General features: G+C 31.4%; 1 protein-coding gene across 1 annotated transcript in view; it reads left to right on the forward strand.

The window, feature by feature from the left end:
- Positions 1-18944, forward strand: part of LOC148940718 (neuropeptide SIFamide receptor-like) — a 292968-nt gene that overhangs the window by 245254 nt on the left and 28770 nt on the right. Inside the window, exon 4 of the mRNA XM_089105050.1 lies at positions 6641-6922. Within this exon, the coding sequence (XP_088961176.1) occupies positions 6641-6922 (282 nt within the window). The remainder of the gene's footprint in view (positions 1-6640; positions 6923-18944) is intronic.

Here is an 18944-nt window from a genome sequence, read left to right on the forward strand (position 1 = left end):
AGAAAATTGACTTTAACCACGTTATTCTCCCCAAACGGGATATTTTTTTCTCTTTTCTTTATTTTTTTCTTTTCCACAGTTATAATAAAGATCGATCTCTTCCCTATACTAACTTGCATAGGCAACTTCACTATAATGAAGATTATAGTATTTATATTATACATCATTATAAACTATAAAATTACCCAACATAGTAAGAGACGATCACGTCCAATGTTAAGAAATATAAGAACCTCTAACTCCTAAAAAAAGTCATATCAAAACAAAAAGTACACCATTAGAACCACCTTGTCTGAAACCCTTGTTTAGGAAACTTCTCTGTCATTTTGCTTGAACAGCAAGGGAAATATATTGGCTTGCAATCCGGGTTGCAGCGGTAGCTAGCAACCTAGTAAGAGACGATCACCTCCAATGTTAAGAAATATAAAACACCCCAAAACCTAAAAAAGAGTCAGATCAAAACAAAAAGTACACCATTAGAACCGCCTTGTCCGAATCCTCTGTAAAGGAAACTTACCGCCCTTTGGCTTGAATAACAAAGAAAATATATTGGCTTGAAAATCAAGAAAATTGACTTTTACCAAGTTATTCTCCACAAACGGGATATTTTTTTCTTTCAGCTTTTTTTTCCTCCTCAGCTAGCTGGGCACTGGAAAATCATAGAGAGCTGTATAATAGCTCATTTTAAAGGCAATTGCAACATCTAGTGCCTTTTGTAATTAAAAATAAAATACTTTTTAAAGTAGAATCAATTTTGTCAAAATAATTGCATTTTTGATGTATTTTCATACTGCAGTCTTTTCAAAGATATTTGAATTTTTAAGCAATCAAACAGTTCATGGTAATGAACTCTATAGTAATAATAGCTACTTGTCTCAATAGTAATCGAAACTCCTGGAACCAAAATTTTCTTTTTTGGCTTAATCGCTAAAATTATTATGTATTTACATTAAAGAACGAACTTTAGTCGATAGTTTATATTAAAGGACGATCATTAGAAAAGCACATCATAGCATATATTGGACTGAGTTAGTTTTTCAGTTTAGAATCGCTAAAGTTTTACAGTAAGGACCGAAGTCTATCTCATAGTAACTAATGCAACGGGAAAACTATAATAAAGAACGACCTCTTACCTATACTAAATTTTATACGCCACTTAATTATAGTATAGGTTAGTAATTCAACAGATACCATGGCACTGGAACATTGTAGAGAGTTGTTCAATGGCTCATTTTGAAGGAAATTAATTGGGTTAATTTACAGTAAAGAAAGATCCTGTTTGTAATGATATAGTTACACTGAAACACGATCGTTGGACGATCATAAGACGATTATTATTATAAAGAACGATCTCTCGCCCTTAGTAACTGATATAATTATTACAGTAAAGAACGATCTCTCGCCAATAGTAACTGATATATGGTGGCTCCAGGGGTAGCTACAAGTACATAAAAGGTTATAATAAAGAACGATCTATTTCCTATATTAAATAAATGTACAGTAAGGACCGAAGTCTATTCGTAGCATTGATCCAGGTTGCAGCGGTATCCGGGTTGCAGCGGTAGCTAGCAACCTAGTAAGAGACGATCACCTCCAATGTTAAGAAATATAAAACCCCCCAACTCCCAACAGATCAAAACAAAAAGTACACCATTAGAACCGCCTTTTCCGAAACCCCTATAAAGGAAACTTACCGCCCTTTGGCTTGAATAACAAAGAAAATATATTGGCTTGAAATTACATTAAATGACCATCATTGGGATTGCACACCATTGCATACATTGAACTTAGTTAGGAACTTGATCCGGGTTGCAGCAGTAGCTAGCAACCTAGTAAGAAACAATCACGTCCAATGTTAGTTCATTACCACCTGATTTAACTGTTTACAAGTCTCAAATACATTATCTTCATCCTTTGCATGTTTCACACATCAGCTCTGAACCTTCAGCTCCTTATACAGAAGCTCTTTAGCACTGATAGTTGTACCATGATCAAAAAGCTCACAGCTTTTCTGATAATTAGATCAATTTTGCACCATCAAGCATAGATCTGGTGACGAAGTTTAGTATCGGATTAAAATAATCTTCCTATTTTGATCGGTCATTGCGCAATCTAATTATCATAGGCAGGGACAAACGAGTATTCCGATCAAATCCGGGTTGCAGCGGTAGCTAGCAGCCTAGTAAGAGACGATCACGTACAATGTTAAGAAGTATAAAAACCCATAGCTCCTAAAAAAAAGAGTCAGATCAAAACAAAAAGTACACCATTAGAACTGCCTTGTCCGAAACCCCTATTTAGTACATAAAGGATCGATCTGAAAACTACTAAATAACAAACAACAGCATGTAATTTAGTTGCTTAGTTGCTTGATTTTCTGTGGTTTTCTAATTTAAAACATGGTACAGAACATAGTTGAAAACAAAGGTGGTAAAAAATTCCTACGAGCTAGATTTGAACCAGCATTTTATAATAAAGATCGAACTCTTCCCTATACTAACTTGCATAGGCAACTTCACTATAGTTAAGATTACAGTATTTATATCCGGGTTGCAGCGGTAGCTAGCAACCTAGTAAGAGACGATCACGTCCAATGTTAAGAAATATAAAAACCCATAGTTCCTAAAAAAAAGGAGTCAGATCAAAACAAAAAGTACACCATTAGAACCGCCTTGTCCAAAACCCCTGTATAGGAAACTTTCTGTCCCTTGGCTTGAACAGCAAGGGAAATATATTGGCTTGAAAATCAAGAACAGTGGCAGCTACTACAACATTCTGCCTAAACGGGATATTTTTTTCTTTCTTCTTTTCCACAGATAGCTTGGCACTGGAACATCATAGAGAGTTGTTCAATGGCTCATTTTAAAGGAAATCTCTAGATCTAGCATCTTTTGCACTTAATTTTTTTTTTCAATTAATCATTTTTTAAGAAAAACTTAATTTTTTATATACAATATTGATCAATGACGTCATAGTCGTTGGATGTAGTTAGTATTACATAATTATAGTGACATGACGTAATATCTAAAACCTATTGTGTACTAATAACCATATATGACTTAATGAGCGACGTGACGTAAAAATTGAAAAAAATTAATTTTTATTTTATTTTCGTTTTTAGTTCAGAATCGCTAAAGTTATAAACTACAAAAATATTTATGGTGTCTGAACAATATTTTTAATCTTTTAATTTAGACTAGAAAAATACCTGAAAATTTAAAAATTAGTTTAATTTTTTGTTAGGTTCTTGATACTTGATACGTGACATAAACAATCAACTAATGGTTACATAATGGTTTCAATCAAGCAAGCTACACGCAAGTTAAAAAAACAGCACTACCAAAAAAACAGAGATAGCATCTTGAAAAGAGAAAAGCAAAGGTATTCAACCGACCAGGCGTATCGAGATGCGAAAATTGATAGTGACAAACAGAGTTATCCGGGTTGCAGCGGTAGCTAGCAACCTAGTAAGAGACGATCACGTCCAATGTTAAGAAATATAAAAACCCATAGTTCCTAAAAAAGGAGTCAGATCAAAACAAAAAGTACACCATTAGAACCGCCTTGTCCGAAACCCCTGTATAGGAAACTTTCTGTCCCTTGGCTTGACTTTTCCACAGATAGCTTGGCACTGGAACATCGTAGAGAGTTGTTCAATGGCTCATTTTAAAGGAAATCTCTAGATCTAGCAACTTTTGCACTTAATTTTTTTTTCAATTAATTATTTTTTATCCGGGTTGCAGCGGTAGCTAGCAACCTAGTAAGAGACGATCACGTCCAATGTTAAGAAATATAAAAACCCCTAACTCCTAGAAATATATAATAAAGAACGACCCCTTGCCTATACTAAATTTTATAGCCCACTCAACAATAGTATAGGTTAGTAAAGTTACATAAGGGACCGATATAGTTCATCATTATATTTTACATTAAAATACGATCATTGCAAATATAATAAAGATCAAACTCTTCCCTATACTAACTTGCATACGCAACTTCACTATAGTTAAGATTACAGTATTTATATTTTTACATTAAAAGACGATCACTGAAATAACAAACCATTCCATACATTGGACTTAGTTAGCTACTTGATAGTTTGAGTTTCGTCTCTTACTATTTAAAAGAAGAAAAAGCCGTAGGCTTTTTCCTGTTTGTATTTATAGTTAAAAAACGAACTCAAGTCCAAAGAAACTGAACACTGTGGTTCATTCATATTATCTTCATTATTTTAGCTAGAATGTAAATAAACATGTTTCTTTTTTAAATTTTAAATTGAAAATATAGTGCTTTTAATTCAACACATTAAAAGTTCTCCCCGACGGGGAATCAAACCCCCTTCTCCCAGGTAACAAGTGGGCATACTTACCATTAGACTATCGAAGACTTATAGAATAAAAGTTACATATAAGATATGATAATAATTTTTTAATCCGGGTTACATAAAGGCTCGATCATCGAATTTTTACATTAAAGAACGAACTTTAGTCCATAGTTTATATTAAAGGACGATCATTAGAAAAGCTCACCATTGCATATATTGGACTGAGTTAGTATTTCAGTTTAGAATCGCTAAAGTTTTACAGTAAGGACCGAAGTCTATGTCATAGTAACTAATGCAACGGGAAAAAGAAAAGAGGTCTGTGGTATATATGACGTCATAAAAGGTTACAACTGATTCTACATTAAAATACGATCATTGGAATAACATTTCACTATCTGGGTTGCAGCGGTAGCTAGCAACGTAGTAAGAGACGATCACGCCCCATAGTAAACCCGGGTTGCAGCGGTAGCTAGAAACCTAGTAAGAGACGATCACGTTCAATGTTAAGAAATATAAAAATCCATAACTCCCAAAAATCCAAAAATCCATAAATCGTTTTTTATAATAAAACACGACCTCTTTCTTATACTAAATTTTATACACAACTTAATTATAGTATAGGTTAGTAATTCCACAGATAGCTTGGCACTGAAACATCGTAGAGAGTTGTATGATTAAGACCTACGATTATGACGTCATGCATCAAGCTTGTACAGGAAAATGCAGTTTTTTTTTAGCAAAAATATTTTATTGTATATATATTTTTTTCCATTAAAAAGGCACTAAATGTGGCAATTTTCTTTCAAGTGAGCCATTAAACAGCTCTCTTTGATGTTCCAGAATCCCGCTAGCTGCGGAGAAATATTGTAAAAAAAAAGATGCCGTTGATGCAGAATATCGTAATTCCAGCCACTTATCTTGTTTTTCAAGCCAATGGATTTTCCTCACTATTCAAGCCTAGATTCTATAAGTTTTCTACATTGGGATTTCAGACAAGGGAATTTAATCATATATCTTGTGTTTCGATCTGACTCTATTTTTAGGAGTAATGGGCTATTATGTGCCTTAGTATGGGACGTGATCGTCTCTTACTAGGTTGCTAGGTACCGCTGCAACCCGGATAACCCAACCAAATGCTTTTACTTAACTTTAAAATCAAACTGAAAGAGTTTAGAGAACCGGGTATAAAATCAGAGTGTTCACTTCTCCCTTGGCAAATCCTTACCCGAGCACTAATTTAAAAACTCATTGTTTGAAAATAAACCCAAAAAACACTTTATTGAGCCATGATTTCGGCGAAAGACCTATTTCTGAAAGCTTATTTTAATTTGGACAAGTTCTGGGTTTACCCATTCGGGTAATTGAAGATAGCAACTACGAACGAAGCAAAAAACAAATTATGAAATTCTAAACAGCGCTAATTCAAATGTATTCCTAGGCATTGGGCTGTGAGGCAAAGAGGGCTTGATTTAAAGCGGGTTCGAGCTAAACGATGGTTGCATTGAACAGAGATTGATTCAAACGAGGGTTTAGTTGAACGATGATTCAGTTATATGGGGTTGAGTTGCACGTGGGTTGAGTTCTACAGAAATCTAGTTAAACGGGAGCTCAGTTTCATGAGGGTTCAGTTAAACTTGGTTGAGTTGCACTTGGGTGGAGTTGCACGAGGGTTCAGTTAAATGAGAATTCGGAAAACGCTACTGTGCTGCCTTCTTATGCTTTTTGGGAAAACATTTTCTTCAAAATATTTTTTGCCTGTATTTTAATTTACCTAGTTTTATCAAATGTTATGAGCAAAAACATTTGTTATGATTTTCTTCCGATTAAAAACTAAAATGTTGGGCTGCAAATTTAATTTTAGGCAAAAATGAATGTTCAGCCAAATCTTTCCATCAGTTATATTTTTGTTCAATAAGTTTGCATTAATGTTATTATCTACATTTGAAAAGCTGTTCGTTTTTTGGTCTTCTACAGGGTTGAAATCGTACTGAAACCCTCTTTCGGACTCGCATTCTATTCCATAATTTTATTGAAGGACTTTTTTCATGTTCTATTCTGCTGTTACTGTTGGTGTTTTTAAGTAAATGTATGTCCTGGCAATCAAGTGCCCAGGTTAATGGGTATTTATTAGAGAATGATGTGGATTCTATGTGTTTTTTTTCTGTTTTGTTTTTTGTAAAAAATGCGTGTTTTGTTTAATAGAGTGTATTTCTTTTTAGAAAAGTCTTTTTGTTTTTAGTGTTAATTTGAAGAGAAAATCATTGTGTTCATCTAATCGCTTAACGAATTCATTCATTCTCACTATTTTGTTTTTAGCTTAAAGCTGCAAAGATGATATTCACAGTTATTTTGGCCTTTGCTCTTTCCTGGTTGCCCTTGTACACCATGGCAACAAGCTTCAAATTCAAGTTGATCGACCTGCATCAACACTTTGGTGACTACCTAGGATTTGCCTTTGCATTCGTACAATGGCTGTCTTCAGCAAATTCTTGCATTAATCCTTTGCTTTATCACTATATGGACAAGAAGTTTCGAACAGCCTTCAAACAGTATTTTTGTCCAGCAGAAGAGATGATGTATTCAAGAACTTCCAGTAAGGTAAAAAAAGTGTTCATTGCCCCACCGTTTTGTCAGCTCCTATATTACCATTCCAATAACCAAAAACTGAGCGCTCCAGACTTTTCTTGCGATGAAATGAAAAAATGAAAGATTTCTCAATGGAATATGAACAAACTGGTGGAATTTGTAGAGGTATTTCTTTCAAAGGGATAGGGAAAATCAGACAAAAATGAGACTTGGAAGACAAATAATTCAAGCAATTCAAATTTCGTTTTAGTTTGAAAAAAATAGTATTCTTATTGGGTATTGTAGTACACCCTTTATTTGTTAGCTAAATAGCCCTTCTTTTTTAATCTTATTAGATATGATTACGTGGAAAGTTACTCTTTATTACAAAACTGGAAGTCATCCTCTCACGGGTGTTGTAACTACATATTTAGGATTTATGATTACGCTGCCATTGTTCGCTTGTCCGAAATTTCCATGCCCAAAATATCTGAATCTCCATAAGCCTTCAGACAAATTTAAAAAATGATACGGGGAGGGGGAAGGGGGGGGGTATGAATTAATCTCTTATCTCCCTTCATTTAGACTAAGCCTGGATGAAGGTGCTGTGGGTGTGATACCTCTCTTCTTACTGCAGAAAAATATTTCGGACATTTATTTTGAAGCTTCAATTAACCCAACTGTTTTGCTTAATGTTGTAGAAACTTATATTCAATGATGTGCTAGTGCACACAACCTATTATGAAGGAGTTGTGGTGGATCATTCTGTAGGTAGGGTTGGGACAAATGCCTCCAACAGTGCATTTTAATGCCAAAACATCCTAGCTCTCATTGATCCTTCAGATAAACATATAATCAGCTCTAGGCAAGGGGTAGGGGAGATAGAAATTGATATTTAATTCGTCTTGATTCCAGGGAATGATTCTAGTCTACTCCTTTATTATTAGGTGATGAGGAGGAGAGGGTTTATAGAACTCCTCCTATTGCAACAGCATAATATTAAGTTCACAGGTCTATCGGCACAGAGAAACAGATTTCACAGGTCTACCGGCAAATGGAAAAAGTAAGAAGAGGACATCAGTAGAGTAGTACATTATACTTTGGGTAGATTATGTTCCTTCCCGTGCTATTTGGGTAGATTATGTTCCTTCCCGTGCTATTTGGGTAGATTATGTTCCTTGGTACCTTTCCAAGCAAAGTTATCAAACACGTTTTGGAACTATGGACGAGATTGTATAATGCAATCAGACTGGTTTCGTTTCACGGGTTCATTAATAGAAGAACTAATGTTTTTGAAAGGGGTAATTACTTCTAAGTTCAATAGCCAAATTTAACTTCCGATGGTTAAGAATACATCACGGGTAATTGAAGAATGATGAATGGAATGCTATAATTAGGATGGTTTTAAGTTGAAAATTGTACCATTTGCGTAAAAATAACTCTACTTGCGAATTTTTTTGCGAAAGGGTATGCCGTTGGTTAAGAATGCGTCACGGGTAATTAAAGAATGAGGAATGGAATGCATCATCAATACAAAGAATATGCTCAGATACGTAATAGATTTGACGCCTACAAGAGACATTGGTACAAGGTATTCAATAGCTTAATTGGCTTCATACAATTTTGTGTCACAGCTAACTTTATTCGCAAAAAGGGTATAGCATTTGCGAATTGGACTGTATGAACGATATTAACTTTTGATTGAATAATAGGGATTTGAATGATCCTAATTAGTGATCGGATCGTATGAAGGTGGAGAAAAGGGTTAAACTGATTAGCACTTAAGGTAATCCCGAAGGAGTTGTTAACTCAGGCAATTTGTTATAAATTTGGAACAACATCAATCTATGGGAATGGTTAACGATGATGAAATGGCCCTGTGAGTTGACCTAGCTTTACTTCTTCGATGTGTTCTGTATAATACACAAGTACCGTTTGAACAGTGTTGTCAATGTAAAATATGGTCTAACTTTATAGTATACTAGAAAGCTGAAAATAATAGAGATGTAGATGTCAAGAAAAGAATTTTAATAAAGAAATTCAGAACAATCCATAAAAATCCTTACAAATCAAGTAGTGAGGTGCATATGAGTACGAACCGTCAAGGATCTTGAGCACCAATGACCCTAACCACCAGGGACCTCAGCCCCCAAAGGTCCCCTATCCCCAAACTCCAAGGGGGCCCCCTCCACTCCAACTTTTTGCCCCCCCCCCATTTTTTTATGAATTTTTTTGGGTTTTTTTCTTAACTTTTTTTTATTTTTTTTTAACATGATATATTTTTCAACTTTTTTACATGTCTTCGAATGAGATGAAACATACTTAAAACATTAAAACTATATATTTAATATTTTCCAAACTCAAAATGAGAATGGTATAGATATGTTAGTCATGACCTTAACTTTTAGAAAAATAATGTTTGTAGTAGCACTTTTTTTATTGGACTAAATTTTTTTTTGGACTTTGAAATTATTCAACTTTTTTTTCTTTTTTTACGTATCTTAAAATGACATGATACGCAATACAGCTATTTTATTCAAGAAAGAATTTATATTAGAATGAATAAATTCCTTATCATCATCCTTTGTCGGTTACGTTGGATAAAATTGAGAAAATCTTAAGTATCAAAGTGAATAAATTCTTTGTCAATGTCTTTTTGACAGATACGTTTAATAACACTGACCATATCTAAGTATCATAGTAAATAAATTCTATATCAACTTCTTTGTCTGATTCATCAGATAACATTCACAAAATCTAAGTATCAGAGTGAATAAATTCTTTATCCGCATTCTTTGTCACATAAGCTTTATAAAATTGAGAAAATCTAAGTATCAGAGTGAATAAATTCTTTATCAATGTCTTTTGACAGACGTTTGATAATACTGACATAATTCAAGTATCGAATTGAACAAATTCTTTATCGATATCATTTGTCAGATACGTCAGATAACGTTGAAAAAATCTATTTATTATAATGAATAAATTCTTTATCATCATTCGTTGTTGGATATGTCATTATGAAAAAAAAAATGTAAGTAAGTCACAAAGTCTTTCTTGAATTCACTTCTTGGATACACAATACAGAAATTTAATTCAGGAAATTATGAAAAAAATTGAACAAATTCTTTATTAACATTCTTTATCGAATGAATTCGCCTTCTGGACAGACAATACAGTAATTTCACAAAATCTAAGTATCAGAGTGATTAAATTCTATTTCAACATCTATTTCTCGAATACATAAGATAAAATTGACCAAATCTATGTGTTAGAGTGAATAAATTTTTTTATCACCATCTTTTGTCAGATACATCGGATAAAATTGGCAGAATCTTTGTGTCAGAGTGAATAAATATTTTTTATCAACATCTTTTGTCAGATACATTGGATAAAATTGACAAAATATAAGTACCACAGTGAATAAATGCTTTATCAACATCCTTTGTCGGATAGAATTGACAAAATATAAGTATCAGAGTGATTACATTCTATATCAACATCCTTTTCTCGGATACATAGGATAAAATTGACGAAATCAAAGTGTTAGAGTGAATAATTTTTTTTTAATCAACATCTTTTGCCAGATACATCGGATGAAATTGACAAAATCTAAATTTTAGAGTGAATAGGTTTGTTATTATCAACATCCTTTGTAAGATACATCGAATAAAATTGAAAAAATCTACGTATCAGATTAAATAAATGCTTTAACAACATCCTTTATCGGATATGTCGGATAAAATTGACAAAATCTAAGTATCAGAGTGATTAAAATCTAAGTATTGGAGTGATTAAATTCCATATCAACATATCTTTCTCGAATACATGGGATAAAAATTGACAAAAGCTAAGTGCCAGAGTGAATACTTTTTTTCATCAACATCTTTTGTCAAATTCAACGAATATAATTGACAAAATCTAAATATCAGAGTGAATAAACGCTTTATCAGCATCCTTTGTCGGATATGTTGGATAAAATTGACAAAATCTAGGTGTCAGAGTGAATACATTCTTTTTATCAACATCTTTTGTCAAATACGTCAAATATAATTGATAAAATCTAAGTATCATAGTGAATAAATGCTTTATCAGCATCCTTTGTCAGATATCTCGGATATAATCTAAGTATCAGAGTGATTAAATTCTATATCAACATCTCTTTCTCGGATACATGGGATAAAATTGACAAAATCTAAGTATCAGAGTGAATAATTTTTTTTATTAACATCTTTTATCAGTTACAACGAATATAATTGACAAAATCAAAATCTGAGTATTATGAAAAAATTGTAAGTAAGTAAATAACAAACTCTTTCTTGAATTCACCTCTTGGATACACAATACAGAAATCTAATTCAGGAATTTATGTAAAAAATTGAAAAAATTTTGTATTAAAATTCTTTATCGATTGAATTCGCTTTGATCAACATCCTTTGTCCGATGAATCGAATAAAATTGACAAAGTGTAAATATCAGAGTGAATAAATACTATATCAACATCCTTTATCGGATATGTCGGATAAAATTGACAAAATCTAAGTATCAGAGTGAATAAATTCTTTATCAATGTCTTTTGACAGATACGTTTGATAACACTAACATAACTCAAGTATCAAGTTGAACAAATTCCTTATTAAAATTCTTTATCGTTATTTTTTGTCAGATACGTCTGATAACATTGACAAAATCTATTTATTGGAATGAATAAATTCTTCATCCTCATTTGTTGTTGGGTATGTCATTATGAAAAAAAATGTAAGTAAGTAACAAACTCTTTCTTGAATTCACTTCTTGAATACACAACACAGAAATTTAATTCCGGAAATTATGAATAAAAATTGAACAAATTCTTTATTAACATTCTTTATCGATTGAATTCGCTTCCTGGACAGACAATACAGCACTTTCACAAAATCTAAGTATCAGAGTGATGAAATTCTATATCAACATCCATGTCTCGAATACATAGAATAAAATTGACCAAATCTATGTGTTAGAGTGAATAATTTTTTTATCAACATCTTTTGTCAGATACATCGGATAAAATTGACAGAATCTAAGTGTCAGAGTGAATAAATATTTTTTCTCAACATCCTTTGTCAGACAAATCGGATAAAATTGACAAAATCTAAGTACCACAGTGAATAAATGCTTTATCAACATTCTTTGTTGGATAGAATTGACAAAATATAAGTATTAGAGAGATTAAATTCTATAATAACATCCTTTTCTCAGATATATAGGATAAAATTGACGATATGAAAGTGTTACATTGAATAATTTTTTTTTATCAACATCTTTTACACGATACATCGAATAAAAATGAGAAAATCTAAGAGTCAAAGTGAATAAGTTTTTTTTTATCAACATCCTTTGTCAGATTTATCGAATAAAATTGACAAAATCTAGATATCAGAGTGAATAAATGCTTTAACAACATCCTTTATCGGATACGTCGGATAAAATTTACAAAATCTAAGTATCACAGTGATTAAATTCTATATCAACATCCTTTTATCGGATACATAGGATAAAATTGAAAAAATATAAGTGTTAGAGTGAATAAATTTTTTTGATCAACATCCTTTGCCAGATACATCGGATAAAATTGACAAAATCTAAGTGTCAGAGTGAATAAATTTTTTTTTCTTGTCAACATCCTTTGTCAGATACATCGAATAAAATTTACAAAATATAAATATAAGAGTGAATATATACTTTATCATCATCCTTTATCGGATATGTCAGATAAAATTGACAAAATCTAATTATCAGAGTGATTAAAATCTAAGTATTTGAGTGATTAAATTCCATATCAACACCTCTTTCTCGGATATATGGGATAAAATTGACAAAATCTAAGTATCAGAGTGAATAAATACTTTATCACTATCCTTTAAATGCATTATCAACATCATTTTTCAGGCATATCTGATAAAATTGACAAAATCTAAGTATCAGATTTATTAACTTCTATATCAACATCCAATTCTCGAATACATGGGATAAAATTGACAAAAGCTAAGTGTCAGAGTGAATACTTTTTTTTATCAACATCTTTTGTCAAATTCAACGAATATAATTGACAAAATCTAAATATCAGAGTGAATAAACGCTTTATCAGCATCGTTTGTCGGATATGTTGGATAAAATTGACAAAATCTAAGTGTCAGTGTGAATAAATTTTTTATATCAACATCTTTTGTTAGATACATCAAATATAATTGACAAAATCTAAGTATCAGAGTGAATATTTGTTTTCAACATCTTTTATCAGTTAAAACAAATATAATTGACAAAATCAAAATATAAGTATTATGAAAAAATTGTAAGTAAGTAAATAACAAACTCTTTCTTGAATTCATCTCTTGGATACACAATACAGAAATTTAATTCAGGAAATTATGAAATAAAATTGAACAAATTCTTTATTAACATTCTTTATCGATTGAATTTGCTTCCATCAGCTTCCTTTGTCAGATACATCGAATAAAATTGACAAAATGTAAATATCAGAGTGAATAAATACTTTATCAACATCCTTTGTCGGATATGTCAGATATAATCTAAGTATCAGAGTGATTAAATTCTATATCAACATCCCTTTCTCGGATACATGGTATAAAATTGACAAAATCTAAGTATCAGAGTGAATATTTGTTTTCAACATCTTTTATCAGTTAAAACAAATATAATTGACAAAATCAAAATCTAAGTATTATGAAAAAATTGTAAGTAAGTAAATAACAAACTCTTTCTTGAATTCATCTCTTGGATACACAATACAGAAATTTAATTCAGGAAATTATGAAATAAAATTGAACAAATTCTTTATTAACATTCTTTATCGATTGAATTCGCTTTCATCAGCTTCCTTTGTCAGATGCATCGAATAAAATTGACAAAATGTAAATATCAGAGTGAATAAATACTTTATCAACATGCTTCATCGAATATGTCGATAAAGCTTTTGTCAATTTTATCCCATGTATTCAAGAAATGGATGTTGATATAGAATTTAATCAATCTGATACTTAGATTTTGTCAATTGTATCTGATATACCCGACAAATGATGTTGATAATGCATCTAAAGGATGTTGATAAAGCATTTATTCACTCTGATACTAAGATTTTGTCAATTTTATCCCAGGTATCCAAGAAAGGGGTGTTGATATGGAATTTAATCACTTTGATACTTAGATTTTGTCAATTTTATCCGACAATTCCGATAAAGGATGTTGATAAAGTTATTTATTCACTCTGATATTTACATTTTGTCAATTTTATTCGATATATCTGACAAAGGATGTTGATAAGAAAAAAAATTATTAACTCTGACACTTAGATTTTATCAATTTTATCCGATGTATCTGGCAAAGGATGTTGATTAAAAAAAATTATTCACTCTAACACTTAGATTTTGTCAATTTTATCCTATGTATCCGAGAAAAGGATGTTGATATAGAATTTAATCATCCTGATACTTAGATTTTGTCAATTTTATCCGACAAATCCAATAGAGGATGTTGTTAAAGCATTTATTCACTCTGATACTTAGATTTAGTCAATTTTATCCTACATATCCGATAAAGGATGAAAAGATTTTGATTTTGTCAATTATATTCGTTGTAACTGATAAAAGATGTTGATAAAAAAATGATTCACTCTGCTACTTAGATTTTGTCAATTTTATCCCATGTATCCGAGAAAGGGATGTTGATATAGAATTTAATCACTCTGATACTTAGATTATATCCGAGATATCTGACAGAGGCTGCTGATAAAGCATTTATTCAATCTGATACTTAGATTTTGTCAATTATATTAGATGTATTTGACAAAAGATGTTGATAAAAAAATTTATTCACTCTGACACTTAGATTTTGTCAATTTTATCCAACATATCTGACAAAAGATGCTGATAAAGCATTTATTCACTCTGACATTTAGATTTTGTCAGTTATATTCGCTGTATTTGACAAAAGATGTTGATAAAAAGAGGTATTCGCTCTGATACTTAGCTTTTGTCAATTTTATCCCATGTATTCGAGAAATGGATGTTGATATAGAATTTAATCAATCTGACACTTACATTTTGTCAATTTTATCCGATATACCCGACAAATGATGTTGATAATGCATTTAAAGGATGTTGATAAAGTATTTATTCACTCTGATACTTAGACTTTGTTAATTTTATCCCATGTATCCGAGAAAGAGGTGTTGATATGGACTTTAATCACTCTGATATTTAGATTTTAATCACTCTGATACTTAGATTTCGTCAATTTCATCCGACATATTCGATAAAGGATGTTGATAAAGTATTTATTCACTCTGATATTTACATTTTGTCAATTTTATTCGATGTATCTGACAAAGGATGTTGATAAGAAGAAAATTTATTCACTCTGACACTTAGATTTTGTCAATTTTATCCGATGTATCTGGCAAAGGATGTTGATAAAGAAAATTTATTCACTCTAACACTTAGATTTTGTCAATTTTATCCTATGTATCCGAGAAAAGGATGTTGATATAGAATTTAATCACTCTGATAATTAGATTTTGTCAATTTCATCCGATGTATCTGGCAAAAGATGTTGATAAAAAAGAATTTATTCACTCTAACACTTAGATTTCGTCCTTTTTATCCTATGTATACGAGAAAAGGATGTTGATATAGAATTTAATCACTCTGATACTTATATTTTGTCAAATCTATCCGACAAAGGATGTTGATAAAGCATTTATTCACTCTGGTACTTAGAATTTGTCAATTTTATCCGATGTATCAGACAAAGGATGTTGATAAAAAAAATTATTCTCTCTGACACTTAGATTCTGTCTAAGATTCTGTTGATAAAAAAAAACTTATTCACTCTGACACTAAGATTTTGTCAATTTCATCCGATGTATCCGGCAAAAGATGTTGATAAAAAAGAATTTATTCACTCTAACACTTAGATTTCGTCCTTTTTATCCTATGTATACGAGAAAAGGATGTTGATATAGAATTTAATCACTCTGATACTTATATTTTGTCAAATCTATCCGACAAAGGATGTTGATAAAGCATTTATTCACTCTGGTACTTAGAATTTGTCAATTTTATCCGATGTATCAGACAAAGGATGTTGATAAAAAAAATTATTCTCTCTGACACTTAGATTCTGTCAATTTTATCCGATGTATCTGACAAAAAATGTTGATAAAAAAAAATTATTCACTCTAACACATAGATTTTGTCAATTTTATTTTATGTATTCGAGAAATGGATGTTGAAATAGAATTTAATCACTCTGATGCATATTTTTTGTGAATTTACTGTATTTGCTGTCAAGAAGGCGAAATTGTTCAATAAACAACTTTAATAAAGAATTTGTTCAATTTTTTTCATAGTTTCCTGAATTAAATTTCTGTATTGTGTATCCAAGAAGTGAATTCAAGAAAGACTTTGTGACTTACTTACATTTTTTTTTCATAATGACATATCCAACAACGAATGATGATAAAGAATTTATTTATTCTAATAAATAGATTTTGTCAATGTTATCCGACGTATCTGACAAATGATATCGATAAAGAATTTGAATAAAGAATTTGTTCAATTCGATAGTTGAATTATGTCAGTGTTATCAAACGTATCTGTCAAAAGACATTGATCAAGAGTTTATTCACTCTGATACTTAGATTTTCTCAATTTTATGAAGCATATTTGACAAAGCATGTTGATAAAGAATTTATTCACTCTGATACTTAGATTTTGTGAATTTTATCTGATGTATCAGACAAAGAAGTTGATATAGAATTTATTCACTATGATACTTAGATATGGTCAGTGTTATCAAACGTATCTGTCACAAAAGACATTGACAAAAAATTTATTCACTCTGATACTTAAGATTTTTTCAATTTTATCCGACGTAACCGACAAAGGATGATGATAAGGAATTTATTCATTGTAACACAAATTCTTTCTTGAATAAAATAGCTGTATTGTGTATCACGTCATTTTAAGATACGTAAAAAAAAGAAAAAAAAGTTGAATAATTTTGAAGTCCTAAAAAAAATTTAGTCCAATAAAAAATGTGCTACTACAAAATTATTTTTCTAATAGTAAAGGTCATGACTAACATATCTATACCATTCTCATTTTGAGTTTGGAAAATATTAAATGTAAAGTATTAATGTTTTATGTATGTTTCCTCTCATTCGAAGACATGTAAAAAAAAGTAGAAAAAATATATCTTTTTAAAAAGAATAATAAAAAAAAGTTAAGAAAAGAAAACTTCAAAAAAATTCAAAAATTGGAGGGGGGCCAAAAAGTTGGAGGGGAGGGGGTCCCCTTGGAGTTTGGGATAGGGGACCTTTGGGTGTTGAGGTCCCTGGTGGTTAGGGTCATTGGTGCTCAAGATCCTTGACGGTTCGTACTCATATGCACCTCACTACTTGATTTGTAAGGATTTTTATGGATTGTTCTGAATTTATTTATTAAAATTCTTTTCTTGACATCTACATCTCTATTAGTATCAACTTTTTAGTATACTATAAAGTTAGACCATATTTTATATTGACAACACTGTTCAAGCGGTACTTGTGTATTATAAAGAACAAATCGAAGAAGTAAAGCTAGGTCAACTCAGAGGGCCATTTTATCATCGTTAACCATTCCCATAGATAGATGTTGTTCCAAATTTATAACAAATTGCCTGAGTTATATAACCCCTTTGGGGTTACCTTAACTGCTAATCAGTTTAACCCTTTTTCTCCCCCTTCATACGATCCGATCCCTAATCAGGATCATTCACATCCCTATTATTCAATCAAAAATTAATATCGTTCATACACTCCAATTCGCAAATGCTATACCCTTTCTCGCAAATAGAGTTAGCTTTTACACAAAATGGTATAAAGCCAATTAATCTATTGAATACCTTGTACCAATGTCTCTTGTTGGCGTCAAATCTATTACGTATCTGAGTATATTCTTTGTATTGTTGATACATTCCATTCCTCATTCTTTAATTATCTGTGACGCGTTCATAACCAACGGCATACCCTTTCGCAAAAACCTTTTCGCAAAAAAAATTCGCAAATGGAGATATTTTTTACACAAATGGTACAATTTTCAACTTAAAACTATTCTAACTATAGCATTCCATTCATCATTCTTTAATTACCCGTGATGCATTCATAACCATCGGAGGTTTAATTTGGTTATTGAACTTAGAAGTAATTACCCTTTTCAAAAACATTAGTTCTTCTATTAATGAACCCGTGAAACGAAACCAGTCTGATTGCATTATACAGTCTCGTCCATTGTTCCAAAACGTGTTTGATCACTTTGCTTGGAAAGCTACCAAGGAACATAATCTACCCAAATAGCACGGGAAGGAACATAATCTACCCAAAGTATAATGTACTACTGTACTGACATCGTTTCAGCAACATTTACTATTCTCCCCTTTACTCTTTACAGTTTATTTTGTAGTATTTTGTGTGACCTTTCAGTGTATTTGAGCATCATAGAGCCCAATTACAGAGGTCACAGTGGCTTCGGCCACGTAGAAGATCAAAAGCCACGCATATTTTCAGTTTATATGAACAATTATGTCCCTCTTCGTCCACCCAAGTTTTGTAGCAAAGCTACTATAAAGAACATATATTCAAAAAATTATTATTCATCAAAAATTTCGACTAAATATTCAAAGTCTGCAATAAATTTTGTCCTGGATATGAACAACTGCTGAAACACAAGGACCGTTTTGTTTGAATTACAGGGTTTTTGAAAGCACTAAAAAACATTAGGGTAATGACTTTAGTGTCGAGGAGGGGTAGCCTTCCTTATATTTGGAAAAATTTCTGATCATTTTAAGTTTTAAAAAACTTGTGTGTTTTTTTTTTATTGTGGGCTATAGGATTAATTTTTATGTTTTATTTCATTTAATTCTTCTTTTTGTGTTATTGGGATGTGGAGGTCGATTTATCATAGCAGGGTTAGATAAATCTTAAATAAATTAAGTTGCCTGCTTGTTTTAAATAAGGAGT

Source organism: Artemia sp. Qi Xiang Cuo, chromosome 19 (genome assembly GCF_049724085.1).
Source record: "Artemia sp. Qi Xiang Cuo chromosome 19, ASM4972408v1, whole genome shotgun sequence".
Lineage (NCBI taxonomy): Eukaryota > Metazoa > Arthropoda > Branchiopoda > Anostraca > Artemiidae > Artemia > Artemia sp. Qi Xiang Cuo.